At 51.5% G+C, this 14,380-nt stretch overlaps 4 protein-coding genes across 4 annotated transcripts; 1 reads left to right on the plus strand and 3 right to left on the minus strand.

Moving 5' to 3' along the window:
- Window positions 1–998: 998 nt before the first annotated feature.
- POX_e07137 (Phosphatidylglycerol/phosphatidylinositol transfer protein) lies at window positions 999–1,664 on the minus strand (the record flags this gene model as incomplete). Its single annotated transcript, XM_050115946.1, has 3 exons — window positions 999–1,097; window positions 1,166–1,382; window positions 1,444–1,664. 3 exons carry the CDS (start codon window positions 1,662–1,664, stop codon window positions 999–1,001), a joined length of 537 nt encoding a protein of 178 aa, XP_049968406.1.
- A 2,966-nt stretch (window positions 1,665–4,630) lies between these two features.
- POX_e07138 (putative glucan endo-1,3-beta-glucosidase eglC) lies at window positions 4,631–6,142 on the minus strand (the record flags this gene model as incomplete). The annotated part of the gene is made up of 1 exon (XM_050115947.1): window positions 4,631–6,142. The coding sequence occupies one exon, from the start codon at window positions 6,140–6,142 to the stop codon at window positions 4,631–4,633; it is 1,512 nt and encodes a 503-aa protein (XP_049968407.1).
- Window positions 6,143–8,815: 2,673 nt separating this feature from the next.
- Window positions 8,816–10,521, minus strand: POX_e07139 (3-ketoacyl-CoA thiolase, peroxisomal; the record flags this gene model as incomplete). The annotated part of the gene is made up of 6 exons (XM_050115948.1): window positions 8,816–8,854; window positions 8,959–9,070; window positions 9,153–9,217; window positions 9,290–10,138; window positions 10,239–10,334; window positions 10,411–10,521. 6 exons carry the CDS (start codon window positions 10,519–10,521, stop codon window positions 8,816–8,818), a joined length of 1,272 nt encoding a protein of 423 aa, XP_049968408.1.
- A 1,282-nt stretch (window positions 10,522–11,803) lies between these two features.
- POX_e07140 (uncharacterized protein) lies at window positions 11,804–13,993 on the plus strand (the record flags this gene model as incomplete). The annotated part of the gene is made up of 5 exons (XM_050115949.1): window positions 11,804–12,089; window positions 12,160–12,315; window positions 12,388–13,534; window positions 13,608–13,757; window positions 13,822–13,993. 5 exons carry the CDS (start codon window positions 11,804–11,806, stop codon window positions 13,991–13,993), a joined length of 1,911 nt encoding a protein of 636 aa, XP_049968409.1.
- Between the last annotated feature and the right edge of the window lie 387 nt (window positions 13,994–14,380).

Genomic DNA, 14,380 nt, shown 5'->3' on the forward strand with positions numbered 1-14,380 from the left:
AGGGTGCTATCCACCCTGGCGAGACCCTTAAACTGCTTGCGGGAGGTTTAATTTCTTAGCTCTGTTGACGTCAGAGAGCTAGTTCCGAAATTGTAGGTGTCAGTTGGCAATCGGCCCTCTAGAACCTTGCGATAATTGTATAGCAGATGTGAACACAATGACGCTTTGAAATCGAAACATGGGAAGATGAATTCCTAGTAAAACACCGAGGAGTAAACAACTTGCATCATCAAGTATTCCAAATGATACTGGTCGAGAATATCCGGGATGAGCTCTAACCAATCCGGCTTCAACTGGCAATAAAGCGTCGAACTACAGAAATCCCAATATTCTGGATACCAGCCCGAAAGATTCCAATCAATCGTGGCCAAAGGCTGTTTTTGTCAGAGGCAATAATTCACTCTGCAGTCAAGGAGTAAATCCCCTCGCTAACTAGCGGGCTCCCTATTATGTTGCTTTCGATTTGCACCATTCGTCTATCTACTGAAAACTTCCTTTCGATAAGGGATGGAGCAAACAATGACCGAGTTACGATCTGTGTGCATTGCTTTGGTTACGGCCAGTAATAAAGTGTATTGAGAAAAAGCTAGGCGAGTATGAACATCTCCATACAAATACAACGGCGAGCTGCAGTCTCAACTTCATACCCAAAGTTGACGTCATCGTTCATTAATGTATAATCTCCCTTGCGAAAAACATGGTCGTTCGAACAAGTCTTGGATGTCAGGCGAAAGAGGTCAAATTAAAGCAAGAACGGCATAAGCGGAGATACCCTCGAACGATTTAACGTGGCTCGTGCAAAGGCGACGAGAGACTAGTAGCAGGCGGATTCGGGACATGCACTACGTGTAGGATCGTGACAGGACATGAGATTGCGAGGTAGTGAGAGCAGATGGTTCACGGGGGCATCTCCAGTGCACCCTAAGGTGAGACGGAGGATGATTGCAGCCGCAACTATCATGCACAAGGAGACGAGTCGGCGGAGAACGTATGGGCGATCAGTGTCCACCAATACTGAACCGGATGCCATTAGCCATGAGGCAGGTGACCTTCTTGTGGTCCTCGGTGTAGACATCAGCAAGGACGGAATAGGTGCCCTGTAAGATTCTATGTCAATACTTCGCACATCCTCGGCTGGAAGTTGATGATAAGCGACAAAACTCACGGGAGGAATTTGGCTTGGCAGGTCCACCTGCTTGGTCATGGTCATTCTTCCCTTCTCGAGAGGGCATTTCAAGTCGACGTTCTCAATCTGTTCGCAGAGATCCATAGTCTGCCTGATCAAGGTGATGAGACCATATTTGACAACAATGTTTACCGTGGCGCCGGAGGTAATGCGTTCGTGGAAGACGCCCGAGGCGGTGATAGTGAGGGTCTGGCCACTATTGGAGATGATTCTGGTTAACAAAGGACTCGATTTCACCCGAATTTCCATGCACTTACGCTTTGGGGGGGTTGGGAGACAAGTCGACGGAGTCGATGGTGAGAAGATGAGACGTAGGAGGTTCACAGAATTCCAAAGGATTGTCACCCTCGACCGGGTTGTTTCGCACGCTGTTGGCCGCACTCATGGGAGCCTGCGTCGGGTCGAAGATGCTGGGGATGGACGCCGCCGCGACGAGCGGAGCGGCGAGAAGCAGGGCAGCGGCTGATACGAACTTCATGGCTGCGGTGATCAAAGTGAGTGGTAGACGGTGTGGTTTGGGAGATTCGACGATATTGGTGAGAAGACAAGAAAACTGCAAGACACCAAAAGCCAAACAAAGTCTAGATGGCAAGGAGTAAATGACAAGAAGGGCACTGCACAGCCAGGATTTGGAGATGAGGTCGTCCCTTGCACGTAGAGTCACTTGATGACGACGGGACCACGTGATTGGCTTGTCCGGTTTAGGCTTGGATTATCCTCTTTCCCCTCACGACCTGTCACGAGGTACAGTTGACAATGCCATTGCAAGCAACCAGGTATTGAGTGTCTGTCACTGATACCGATATCTCAGGCGGGCTGCCCTTTGAGATGGGGCGCCGCGTTCTTTGCTATGAAATCGGATGGAGTACTGATGCTTCAATCTGTATGAGCCCTGGTCCGATCTTGACATTCTCCATCATCGGACTACAGGTAACTGCAAGGTTGGGTGGATCTATAAGTGGAACCCCGGGAACCTACTTCTACATATCTATGTACCGCTCTTTGACGGTCGGACTGGATCCTATTAGCGTAACCTGTCACTATTCAAGTTCTGGAGATGAACCTCATCAACCTTGAGGCAGGTTGAAACGTATTTCTGGGGTTCCCGCAAGTATAGGCACCACAATGATTTGAGCAGCCGATCAAAGCATGTACCAATGCTTGCTCTTGACACCAGCGCTGCCAACGAAGAACAAATACACAAAGTCGCAAGATGATATCCAGCAGGTATCTAGTTGTCTACTATATCTCCTTCAGGAGATGGATGCTCGGGTAAAATCGAGCTGGAGGTTCGCCCGGAGCAATTTTTCCAATCCTTTTGTCCATGGCACGCCGTCTGTGTCTCCTCCAAATGACTGCTATCTTGGGATTGAAGCAGTATGTACCTGGCAACCGCCTAGTGATCGTTCAACATCACCGCATGCTAGTAAGTAATGGATCCTTCAAGGAAGCCACATACTCTCCCCCATATTCCTCTCTTTGAATCCGTGGACCCCCCTCATCATCTTCACTTCTCCTATATCCATCTTCCTAGTCCTCTTCAAAATTCCGCACTTTAGAAATAAACATTACCCTCCAGCCTTCTTTATAAACATGATTTCTATCCCGATCAGGCCCAGCCCCTAATCTCTAGCCAAGCCTAGCCCCAGTTCCTACCTGTATCCCTGATCTTGATGTGAGCCGACTTGACCACCCCAGCCCCGATCGGGTAGGACTTGGCAACCCGACTGACATGAATCAGGGATCTCGACACTCCTCTTCTTCTACCTACCCTATGGGTACAATGATAGGTAGATGTCAAGCATTCTTTTCTTTACTCCTGAACTTTTTCAATTCATCTCTTTATCTTTAGTTTGATCTTCTGGTGCCAAGCACAAGGAAAAGCACAGCCCAGCCCATTAGTGATAGAATTGATACTCCAGACTGACAGGCGAAGTTGAACTTTTCGCAAGATCGAGAAAAAAAAAAGAAAGAAAGAAAAGAGACCCGGCAGAACTGCCAGATGGTACCCTACAGTAGACTCACAAAGAATCGAAATCCCGAGTAAATACCTACCTAATAACCTAGCATTGGGTCCCTACAAGTCAAGCTGACAGAATCAGAATATCCATGCCACTCAGGCCCACACTGCACCAGTACACCAGCGCACCCGACACTAATACATCAAGAAAATAGTGTGCCCCCAACAAGTCCGTAGCTATTTCTGTCCTCGGGCCGGGTGCAGAAGAGGGGCCAGACCATCGATCGATGGGTCATAATTCAGAATGGATGTTATTTTGAATTATTATTGTTAATATTGATGATATGTGTCAAGTGGATGTGGATTCATTGGGGGGGGAGCAATTGAGGCTGGGTCGAGTCGAGCCTATGGATTCAAGTGGGTACCTTCCGTATTCACCTCATTTCACAGACTCCCACTGACAGTTTGTGGATACTGGGTACCTACCTAAAAGAGGGAAATGTGTCGCTATAAATCTGACATGGCACGATATGTCAGGGCATGACTTGACATGGGTAGTTACAGTCTCTGTGAAGCTACAGCAACATGCTATACGGGTCTCTCCGTAGGATTCTTGGATCACTCGATCTATTCTTTCTTTTTTCAAAGTCAAAAGAGCATAGTGGAGGGGCGATTACGTCGGGGCGCACGAGTAAGAAAGATAAGTGAAAAAAAGGGGGGAGGAGGGGGAGGGCAGAAGAATCCTGTATTATTTCCATCACCACTGGGGCTGGAAGTGGATCTGTCATCAGACATATAATCTCTGCAGTGACTTCCCATGTCAATATTTCCACCTAATATGGATTGTAAAAGTTGCAAATCAGGGGACAATTCATTTCGGGTCATAGACTTGTCCGGCAAAGTACCTAGACGCTCCCAGTGTACTGGGCCTTTTTTTTTTTTTTTTTTTTTTTTTTTTTTTTTTTTCAGAAAGCGGAAACAAGCTTAGCGGTATGTCTGCATGGTGATGCTTGTGTCGGCTAGGGGGGTCAAAGAGCTCTCTATTTACGCTTATTTACCACCGATGTCTTGCTTCTTTTGTAGCTGCTAGCCTAATGGACCGGTCTGGTGCAGCCCTGACTACAAGGCCGGGAGCATGAGGTGTGAACATCCATATTATTGGACTAATCGAGATTGATTGCGAATGTACCGCCGGCGAAAGGAGCCATGACACTCTGTATATTCGAGAGCATTGCCATTCTTTACAGGTTTGATGCAGTACCACCAGGTTCAGAGAAACCCACGATCAGACCGAGCACGTCAAGCAGTCAAGGAGGAATCTAGAAGAAAAAGCTGTATTCGATGTCGAAATATTCATACAATGAATGGGAATCAAAAGGTGACATCCACCAGTTTTAAAAACAAGAATGACGCCTGCGAGAAAGAAAGGCCCAAGGATGACCATCTATTATAGAATCCAGGTCAAAAACAGAATAGGTGGAAAATTATACGGCAATGGCGAGAACCAGCGCAGCGGCAAGAGCAGTCACAGCCGAGCCGGAGGAGCGGGCAGCCGAGTTGAAGCCCACATAGGAGCTGGGGGTGGCAGAGCTGCTGGAGCCGGCAGCAGAGCCGGCACCAGACTCGGATCCAGAGCCAGAGCTGCCGGAAGAAGAGCCAGAGCCAGAGCTGGAGGAGCCGGATGAGCCGGAGCTAGAGCCAGAGCCTGAGCCGGTGCTGGAAGTACCAGTGGCGGTAGCAGCTGCGCCGGAGCCAGCAACGGCACCAGAGGACGAGGGAGAAGCGCCGGAGGGGATCAGAGGAGTAGAGGAGGCAGGGGCAGGAGTGTGACTGGCGGGGACGCTGACCATGGTGGTAGAGTAGCTGCCCATGCCCATGGAAGAGCCGGAACCGGAGCCAGAAGAGCCAGAGCCAGAAGAAGAGCCGGAGCCAGAGGAAGAGCCAGAGCCAGAAGAAGAGCCAGAGCCAGAGGAAGAGCCAGTGGCAGTGGCAGTGGCAGCAGAAGTGCCGGCACCAAGGTCAACGCCAGTCTTGGTGGCAGATGCAGAAGCGGAGCTGGAGGATGAAGGGTTCTTGCAGGAGAGGTCAAACAGAGGCTGGGTGTTGGAGGGGCTGTCGGTGATACCGAAGCTGGGGCTGGCACTGCCGTCGGCGAGGAGGTACCACCAGGTGTTGGTCTCACCGAAGAGAGGGCAGCCAACCTGGTCCCAGTACTGCTTGGCATTGGCGATGGAAGCGACGGCGTCATTCTCAGTAGGACCGCTGACGGGCCAACCGGTCTCGGTGATCCAGACCTCCTTGCCGTTGGCGACGGCCTTGGTCTTGGCGACAGCATCGTCGAAGAGCGCCTTGCCCTGGTCGATGCCATTGGCCATGGTAGTCTGGAAGTAGGGGTAGCCGTCGAAGCCGAGCCAGTCAATCTCGTTGATGACGGCGGCGTTGGTGCCGTTGGTCCAGGCGTCCCAGGTGTCGACGTGACCGATGGAGGCACTACCCAGAGAAGTGCCGGCGATGGCGGACTTGACCTGCTTGATGTAGTTGACGAGCACGTCGGGGTTGACACCAACACCGGCATTGTTCTTGGCACCGGTGACAGAGTTGCGGTAGAGATCCTCACTACCAACGGAGATACCGACGACCAACTTGGTGAAGGCCTCACCGTAGGTGCTGATGGCGGACTTGAGGGCAGCAATCTCGTTGTCGATGTTGCCGCCAGAGGCCCAGAGACCGAGCAGGAGGGAGGTCTCCTCGGCAATGGCAGCGGGGATAGCCTCAATGGGGGTGTTGGCGGTACCGCCCTGGATCATGGTATAGAGACGGGCACTGGTGAAGCCCGAGGTGCCGACGAGGTTCTTGGCAGTTTGGAACTGGGTCTTGAAGTCGGCCTCGTAGGCGACACCACCATCAGGCTTGGTGGCACCATAGTTGAAACCCTGGTGAGCGGCCTGGGCAGCGGCAATAGAGAAGGCCAGAGCGATAGCTTGCTTGGAGAACATCTTGAACGAGAATGTGAACGAGAGAGAAAGTTTCGGTAGAAGGCGTTCGAAGGTGGTTGACGAGACAAAAGGCAGCGAGTGGTGGAGATCCGAAAACCAAGAAAGGATCCAATGGAGATCAGGAAAGGAGAAAAAAACCGGTGTCCAGGTATTACAAGAGAAGATGAAGAAGAAAAAAAAGAAGTGAGAGAGATGGACTTCAAGTTCAAAGGAATCGGGGAGTGTGATGGGATATGTAAGATATCCGATGGAGGGCCAGCCTTCAAGATCTGAAGAACAATGAACATCTTTGGGGTACAAGACTGGACCGTCTAGACAACGCCACCGGAGAAACCACAGTGGAGTCGTCGGATGGACCGCGACACGTTTGCTAAACTCTGCTTCACTTTTCCCCCGACCCGATTGGACTCTGACTTTTCCAAAAATAAGCCCCCCGTCCAATCGTCACCCGCACCCGGTCATCCTCCCATGCCCTGGCAGTAGTCCGGTGGAGGCTGCCCAGTCCACACGATCCAGTGTCCACAGTAGCAAAACTGGTCCAAAGTCACCAAAGGTAGTGGAAGTGATTGATGTGAATGGCCGAGACCACTTGGCTCTCAAGGGGGAAAAGGCGTCGGGGGTGGCACATGAATGGTACCTGCCGATGGCCCCCGGATGACGATGGGACTCTACATTGCAGGAGCCATCCACATTGTCACAATTGGTTATGGACGATGGGTCGGTCCTCTTTGCGCTGGATCCCAAGTCGATGTCATTTTGAGGGTCGATGAGTCTCTGATCGGCATGGACTTCCAGTCGCACTGGGTCCAGATGCTTTCGGGCCATTAGGCTGCATAGCGCCAGACGAGATCATCCTAGGCTTGGTCCTTCTCCCAGAACAACTGTGGTTCAACCCTTACTGTGTGTAATTGTGGGTGAAGGTGTTCTGGGTTGCAGTGGGGTGGGAAGAGGAAAGAGGGCTGTCCGGATGCTGCCTACAGCGGAAGTACCTGACTCGGAACCCATCCAGAGGTACCTTTTTGCCGTTCCGGCTGGTGTTACTGGGCTGTCCGGGACGTCGGCACTTTGGCCGGCGTTCCCAGACCGCAAATTGATCACTTTGAAAAAAAAAAGTCACAAGCAAGACATTTTGGTAAGACAAGGGCACTACGGACAAGACAAGACATCACGAGGCTGTCCAGGGGTCCGAGGCACGATGTCATCAGGGATGATTACTCAGGGAGTAGCTTGGTGCTAATTTAGAAACAATAATTTGCTCTTCATGACCGAGAATTGTAAACCCCCAGTCCAGTAACTAGTCGGCTACTAGGCTACTATACTATTCTCGCGCTCCACTGGTGGTCGCAGCAGTCGTCGTAGCAGCACCATAGTGGCAGTGTGTAACTGTGTGCTCTCAAGGTCAGAACAATGGCATAGTGCCCTCGGGGAATTCTCAACCCAATGTGACCGTGGGTTTCTGTCCTGTTCCCCTCTCAAGTCCGGGCCGCAAGTGCTCTCCAAGGTCCAAGATCCATAATGCCCGCGCTGACTCTTCTCGTTGATTCGATGCGTCGATGTGCATGTCCGCGCGGACGAGGGGGGAGGATTGGACTGGGAGTGGACTGCCAGTGTGAGTGATTTTCCATCGGTGGATCCGAACTAGGCAATGTCCGGAACTTGGAAAAGGCACCCAACCCATGGATAGCCTGAGATTTGAGGCCACAGGGACTGGTTCCGATGTGGCGAAACTGGAAAAAAAAAAGTCGAGATCCAGAATGAAATCGAGTTGGGAAATTGGGTAGACCCCTCCTTCGTTGATCCTTGCTTTTCCAGTCTTCTTCTTCAGTGGGACCTGCAGCACTGCCACCAGGAAAAGTATACGAGAGACTATGAATCGTACATGGAAATGTTGAACCCCTTGAGGGTGCAGATCAACACGGACAAGTGCTCTGGTCGAATCGATGTGTCTCTTTTGTCTGAAGAAGATCTGTGACGTCGATGAAGAAGCATGGCGCAAGTCGGGTGTGGAAAAGTTACACGTTTTGTCTATGCTCTCCAGTCAATTGCACACAGTCCATGCGTAAATCCATCCACGGCCGCCGAGTCTAGTACATCTCACATCACCTTGGCTCCATCTGGACCTTCAGGAGCCCAAGAATTGACCTCTCCATCTGCTTGATGTCTTCGTCGGATCAACTCCAACGTCACCTGAGTGCCTGCCGGGCATCAAGGGATGCGAAGCGCTTCATAGTGAGAAATCGATGATCGGTGTACCAATCATCGATCTAAGCTCTCAATAATCCAAGGATTGCAGCCGCAGCCAGCCGGCGATCGAACGTCGGAAATCTGTGCCTTTCAGCCTTCCGATAATCACCAAACCTAGTTTTGGCATACAAGGGAAAAGAGGACAGATCTATACAAGGTATGACTGTATGTCTGATTGGTACAAGTCTAAAAAGTACGGTAGGCCGAGGCATCGCCATATTGATTGTATCACGGTCCCTCGATTGCGAGGCCGCAAGCTAACGGTCGGGATGGACCAGAAACGATAAGATCCCACGCTGAGACCATCGTATGCCAATCGAAGTCCAATAGTACCGGTGTGTCCAGCACAAGGCGTCTGGCCCTGTCGTTGATTTTCGACGCTCGTTCAGATGGAGGCGGATAAATGTGAAATACGTTTTGTGCAGGCGCTTAGTGTTCAGAGACGAAAATTCCAGCCATGCCCATGCCCTGTATAATGGAGGTTTCCCGGTTAGTATCAAGACCAATTACCCAATCATAAATCAAGTGTGAAACATTGTCCGGTTTGGACGGGCGAGAGAATAGTCACTTACTGTTCCCACACACATGGACGTCACGGCCACACGCTCATCGCGGCGACGCAATTCTGACAACGCAGTGACTACTTGACGAGCACCCGTTGCGCCCAAGGGATGGCCAAATGCACTAGATGATGGAATGCGTGAGATACGGCCGAGACTGGCGGCTCCCCAAATTGGGGCCACGAAGGATGAGAGATGGGACTTACATGGCACCGCCTCGTGGGTTCACCTTGGCTTCGTCCAGCTCCAATTTGCTGACACAGTAAACACCCTAAAGGAATACGAAAACATGCAGCGTTAGCTCCGGGTTGTCTTGCACAAGGGATCACGGGGCAGAACTGACCATCGAGGCAAAGGCTTCATTAATCTCAAAGATGTCCACATCATCCTTGGTGAGGCCAAATTTGCCCAGAATCTTGGGAATGGCCAAAGTAGGCCCGATGCCCATGATTCGAGGCTCCAGGCCCGCCACAGTCGCACCGCAGAACTTGCCAATAATTGGCTGGCCCAACTTCTGCGCCTGGGATCGCTTCATCAACAGCAGTGCCGCCGCGCCGTCCGTGATCTGACTGGCGTTACCGCCGGTCGTCGCACTCGGCTGCCACTGCGGGAACGCAGCGCGCACTTTGCTCAGCGACTCCGGCGTGGTTCCGTAGCGAATGCCATCGTCTCGGTCGACCACCACATCCTTGACCTCGCCCGTTTTGGGGTCCTTGATCTGCGTCTTGATGGGGATGATCTCGTCCTTCAACCAGCCAGCCTTCTGTGCGCGTTCCGCCTTTTGGAAACTCTTCGCTGCGAACTGATCGTGCTGTTCGCGAGTGATGCCAAACTGCGCCGCCACATTCTCTGAGGTGTGGCCCATAGGCATGTAATTCTGGGAGGCGATGGGGTGCTTGTTGATCCGCTCAGCCATCTCGGGCGCACCACCGTCCGCATTGGTGCTCATGCTCTCCGCGCCTACCGCGATACCAATATCGATGGATCCGGCGATGATCTGATTCGCAATGTTCTGAATCGCCAGCAGTCCTGAGGAGCAGAATCGGTTGGAGACCGACGCCGCCGTAGTCACGGGGAATCCAGCGGCCAGCACAGCGGACCGAGCCAGGTAGGTGGCACCCGGGGCGAGACAGTTACCAACCGAGACATCCTCGACGAGACTGGGTTCGATCTTGGAGTTCTCGCGGACGGCCTGTAGATAGAGTCGTTGGTATCGTTGTTAGTCGGGGGGACGCATGAATGGCGACGTAAGGAGTCTGGATGGTGAGGTAGGATGGCGATGGAACACCTACGGTGAGGAGAGAAATCAAGAGGTTGTCGACCGATGTATCTTTGAGGCCACCTTTCCGAGCCTTGGTGAGAGGCGTCCGGGCAAGATACGTGATCACCTGTGATTGATCATATCAGAGCCTGCTTCAACAGGTGGAAAACATCGCCACGAGATGGTTTGGACCGCAAACTCACCACATCGTCTGGGTTTTTAGCGAGAATGTTTGCTCTCGCAACGGAGACGCCTGCAGAAGCAGGGGACAGCTGCTTGGTGATGGACGACAGCCGTTGTTGCGGCGAAGACATGGCTGTGAATAGGTATCTGTTATTCTTGAAGGCAAATTTCCCCAAAAAACATACAACAGAACTAGCGAGGAAAGACGGTTTCTGATGAACCAAGGGGATGCTGTTTGTGTGGTCGCAGCCACGAGTGTTTCTATATTGCTCCGGCCGGGTAGACAGGATATGCGCACGCGAGGAGTACAATCTGAGCCTCGGCTTATTGAGAAAGTGACTGTCTTAGGCCACTAGTGTAAAGATCTATCCAGTTATACACGCCGGAGACTGGACACGCACAACACACCAAAGTCCATCAGATCACTGAGTCCGTAAACCAACTTCGACGCAGATGCGCTGGGCCTGGACCGAGCGACCGAGCTGGGGGTGCCGGGCGCGGGTATGGTCAACCGTGCGGAAGTGCCGACGAGCTCGGCACGATTCCGCCGTATGATACCGTTTCAGCTGGTTTCGCGTGGATCCCTCGGCTGAAAGAAAGGGCGATACACCACCATCATTGGCTATATTGCTACAATTTTACACCTTTAATTACCGCCCTGGCTTTATTGACCAGGTACGCATGACTGCATATTATGAATGTACATATGCATTCCAGATTGAACATGCCTACGATTTAATGTCTCGAAAGGAGTGAAACTAATTTATGGAATCATCACGTACATTGCAAAACAGATTCCTTGGTTTATCGATAGGTGTGCCACACCTGGTGGGGATGAATCAAATCGCAAAAAGTCCGGGGTATCAATTCGGCCGCACCGGTCCAGTAACGATGACGACTAGCATGATCCACTGCGAAACCGGGGTAAAGCAATGCGGCAAGGAGGCCATCAAAACGATGTGCTTGGATACTCTGTGGACTGAGCGTTCAGAGCGATCGCTGTAAAGCTGAGCTTGTAGGCCGTGAAAAAAAGAGCGATCTGCCGTCTTATTATAGCGCCTCGGTTGACTGCGAGTGACGCTATGATTCCGTGGAGAGCAAGAATCCACGGGAATTATTGGACCGAGAGGTAGAGAGGGTGACAGAGCATGGACACGGCAGATTGAATCTGGCTAAAGCCGTCGAAATCGTGCCCGGAGACCCCTGCTCAACAGCTCACTATCTGCTCTTAAGACCGAATCCTGACGCATTGAACGATGATCACCGCATTAGCTCCGGTGACATTGTTATAGTTGCCCAATTCCACTTTTTTGACCAGCAATTGCGTTTTGAGACCTGCGAGCGAGATTTGTAGTGTGCGAAAGCCGTGACGTTGCATTTGCGCACTATCTCCCACTGAAGAGAATTCCCAACATGGATCTGCTCACCGAAGCTAGTGTTCCTGCCGTGGCGATGGCCTCGGCGCTGGCTGTGGGTGCTGGCGCCTACCTGAATGCCAAGTTGGCCATTTCGACAGATCTAACGACCATTCGAAACGATCGGAGCTTCAAAAAGCGCCTGACGGAACGGATCGTTGGCCTGGGTGAATCCACAACGATCTATAAGCTACTTGAGCGAATCGTAGAAGTGGAAGCACGGGGGGCCAACGACGCATTGTGGTTTGAACAGAAGACCTGGACCTATACACAGCTCAAGGATGGTACGTTCGCTTCATGTTCTTTATTGCTGAAAAGACAGCGTCAACTCATACTGACTGTATTTACCCGTAGTGGTGGATCGCTTTGCGGCTCTGCTTCATGCGAGGAATATCAAGGCCGGGGACTTTGTTGGTGTCTTCACTACGAATTCGCCAGAAATGGTGGTTGTGCTCTACGCCCTGGCCAAGCTTGGTGCGGTGGCCGCCATGATTAATACAAATTTGCGAGGTATGGAAATATTGACTGAAGCGGTCTACGAAAAAATGGGAACTACTCTGTGTAATACTAACGTCTCTGCAGACGATACGTTCACCCACTGTCTCAACGTGTCCGGCTCTCAGGCGATCATTTCTACCCCCGATTTGTCACCCTTCGTATGCGGAGATCTACCACACATCGCATTTAACCTGTCATCCTTTGATGATGTCTCAATAGAGTCGGTCGACCTGGTCACGGCATCCGACCTTCAGCAATACTCTCAATCGGACTTGCGCCCAGCGAAGCGCACTCCTAAAGATCTCGCCGCCCTGATCTATACCTCGGGCACAACGGGCAAGCCGAAAGCATGCGCCATTCGCAATATGATGGTCATGATCACGTCGACGCCGCTTACCATTGATGCACAGAACCCGGCCAAGTATCAACCTCTTCGAACTTATTCCTCATTGCCCCTTTTCCACGGCACAGCTTTTTTCACTGGAGTATGCTACTCTGTAGGAAGTGCGGGTACACTCTGTCTTCGACGCAAGTTCTCCGCCTCGCAGTTCTGGAAAGACGTTCACGACGCCAACGCAACACGGATCTTATACATCGGGGAACTGTGCCGGTATCTCCTCTCGACACCACCCTCTCCCTACGATCAAGACCACAACTGCATTGTCGCAGCCGGCAATGGTCTGCGAGGCGAAATTTGGGAGAAGTTCCGAACGCGGTTCAATGTCCCTGAAATACGCGAGTTCTACCGCTCCACGGAAGGTGTCGCCAAGTTCGATAACCAGGGCGTGGGCGCCTGGGGTGCCGGCAAGGTGGGCTTCTCCGGCCCGATTCGACGCTTGCTCGAAGACGATACGTTTATCGTCAAGTATGACACCGATACCGAGATGCCATACCGAGACCCTAGGACCGGCTTCTGCGTTCGTGCGCGATTGGGCGAGGAAGGAGAGGCAATTGGTCGTGTACGAGACCGCGGTCTCTTGACAGAGTACTTGCACAATGAGGCCGCCACAGAGGGGAAATTGCTGCGCGATGTGTTCGAGAAAGGGGACCTCTTCCAGCGTACGGGTGATCTTGTCGTCCAGGATCATTCAGGATGGATCCGATTCCAGGATCGGGTTGGCGATACCTTCCGCTGGAAGGGTGAAAATGTCAGTGCGGGCGAGGTTCGTGATCACATCTGTCGCATCGAGGGTGTTCACGACGCTGTCGTGTATGGTGTCAAATTAGCAAGGTATGTGGAGGGTGCTGTGATATAATAAGCACAAACAGGAGTGATGGAATGATTGACATTTACTTTTCAACAGCTACGATGGCCAAGCTGGTGCAGCTGGAATCACATTAGAAGATCACTCTTCTGCCGCCGAACAGGAGTGTATGGCAAACTTGTACAGCCATCTCAAAAAGAGAGGTGTACCATCGTACGCTATTCCTCGACTGGTCCGAATCACCGAAAAGTGAGTCTTCCGAATGTTGCCATTTCACATAGTTCTGCAGAACGCCACCTAACCGCTCGACCAGGGTGGCCACCGGTGTCACTTTCAAACAAGCTAAAGGTGATTTGGTCAAGAAGGGCTGGGATCCTCGCAGTGAGTGGGGTGGTGACTCCTTGTACTGGCTCAATGGGACGAAGTATGAGAAGTTGGATGCATCCAGTTGGTCTCAAATTGAAAGTGGCAAGGCCAAACTTTGAATTGTATGGAAGAACGTTGGCGATCTGACTAGAATGAAGTTCAGAGGTAATTATACATGCAGATAGAGAATATTGAAGACGTACCTGAAAATCTTTCGCCGTATGGGCTGACATATATTGGGTCCTAAAAGATTTCCATTTCATAAGAATTGAGCAGGCCGAACAAACATCAGGTTCTAACTATTCCGAAAAGAGCATGGGTCTGCTAGAGCATAGGGTGTCATGGCGAAGTGAAATTTTTCTTGGCTACGTAGGAGCCTTGTACACGACTAATGTGAAGCCTTCCATCTAGCCCAGCGTGTGGTAAAAGCTTACCAGGTGCACTGTGATGATGTTTCCTTCGGAATGCTGTGGCTTGTCTTTCATCATCTACCTTATTTCTCATCC

This window comes from Penicillium oxalicum, chromosome V, assembly GCF_001723175.1.
Source record: "Penicillium oxalicum strain HP7-1 chromosome V, whole genome shotgun sequence".
NCBI classification, from domain to species: Eukaryota; Fungi; Ascomycota; class Eurotiomycetes; order Eurotiales; family Aspergillaceae; genus Penicillium; species Penicillium oxalicum.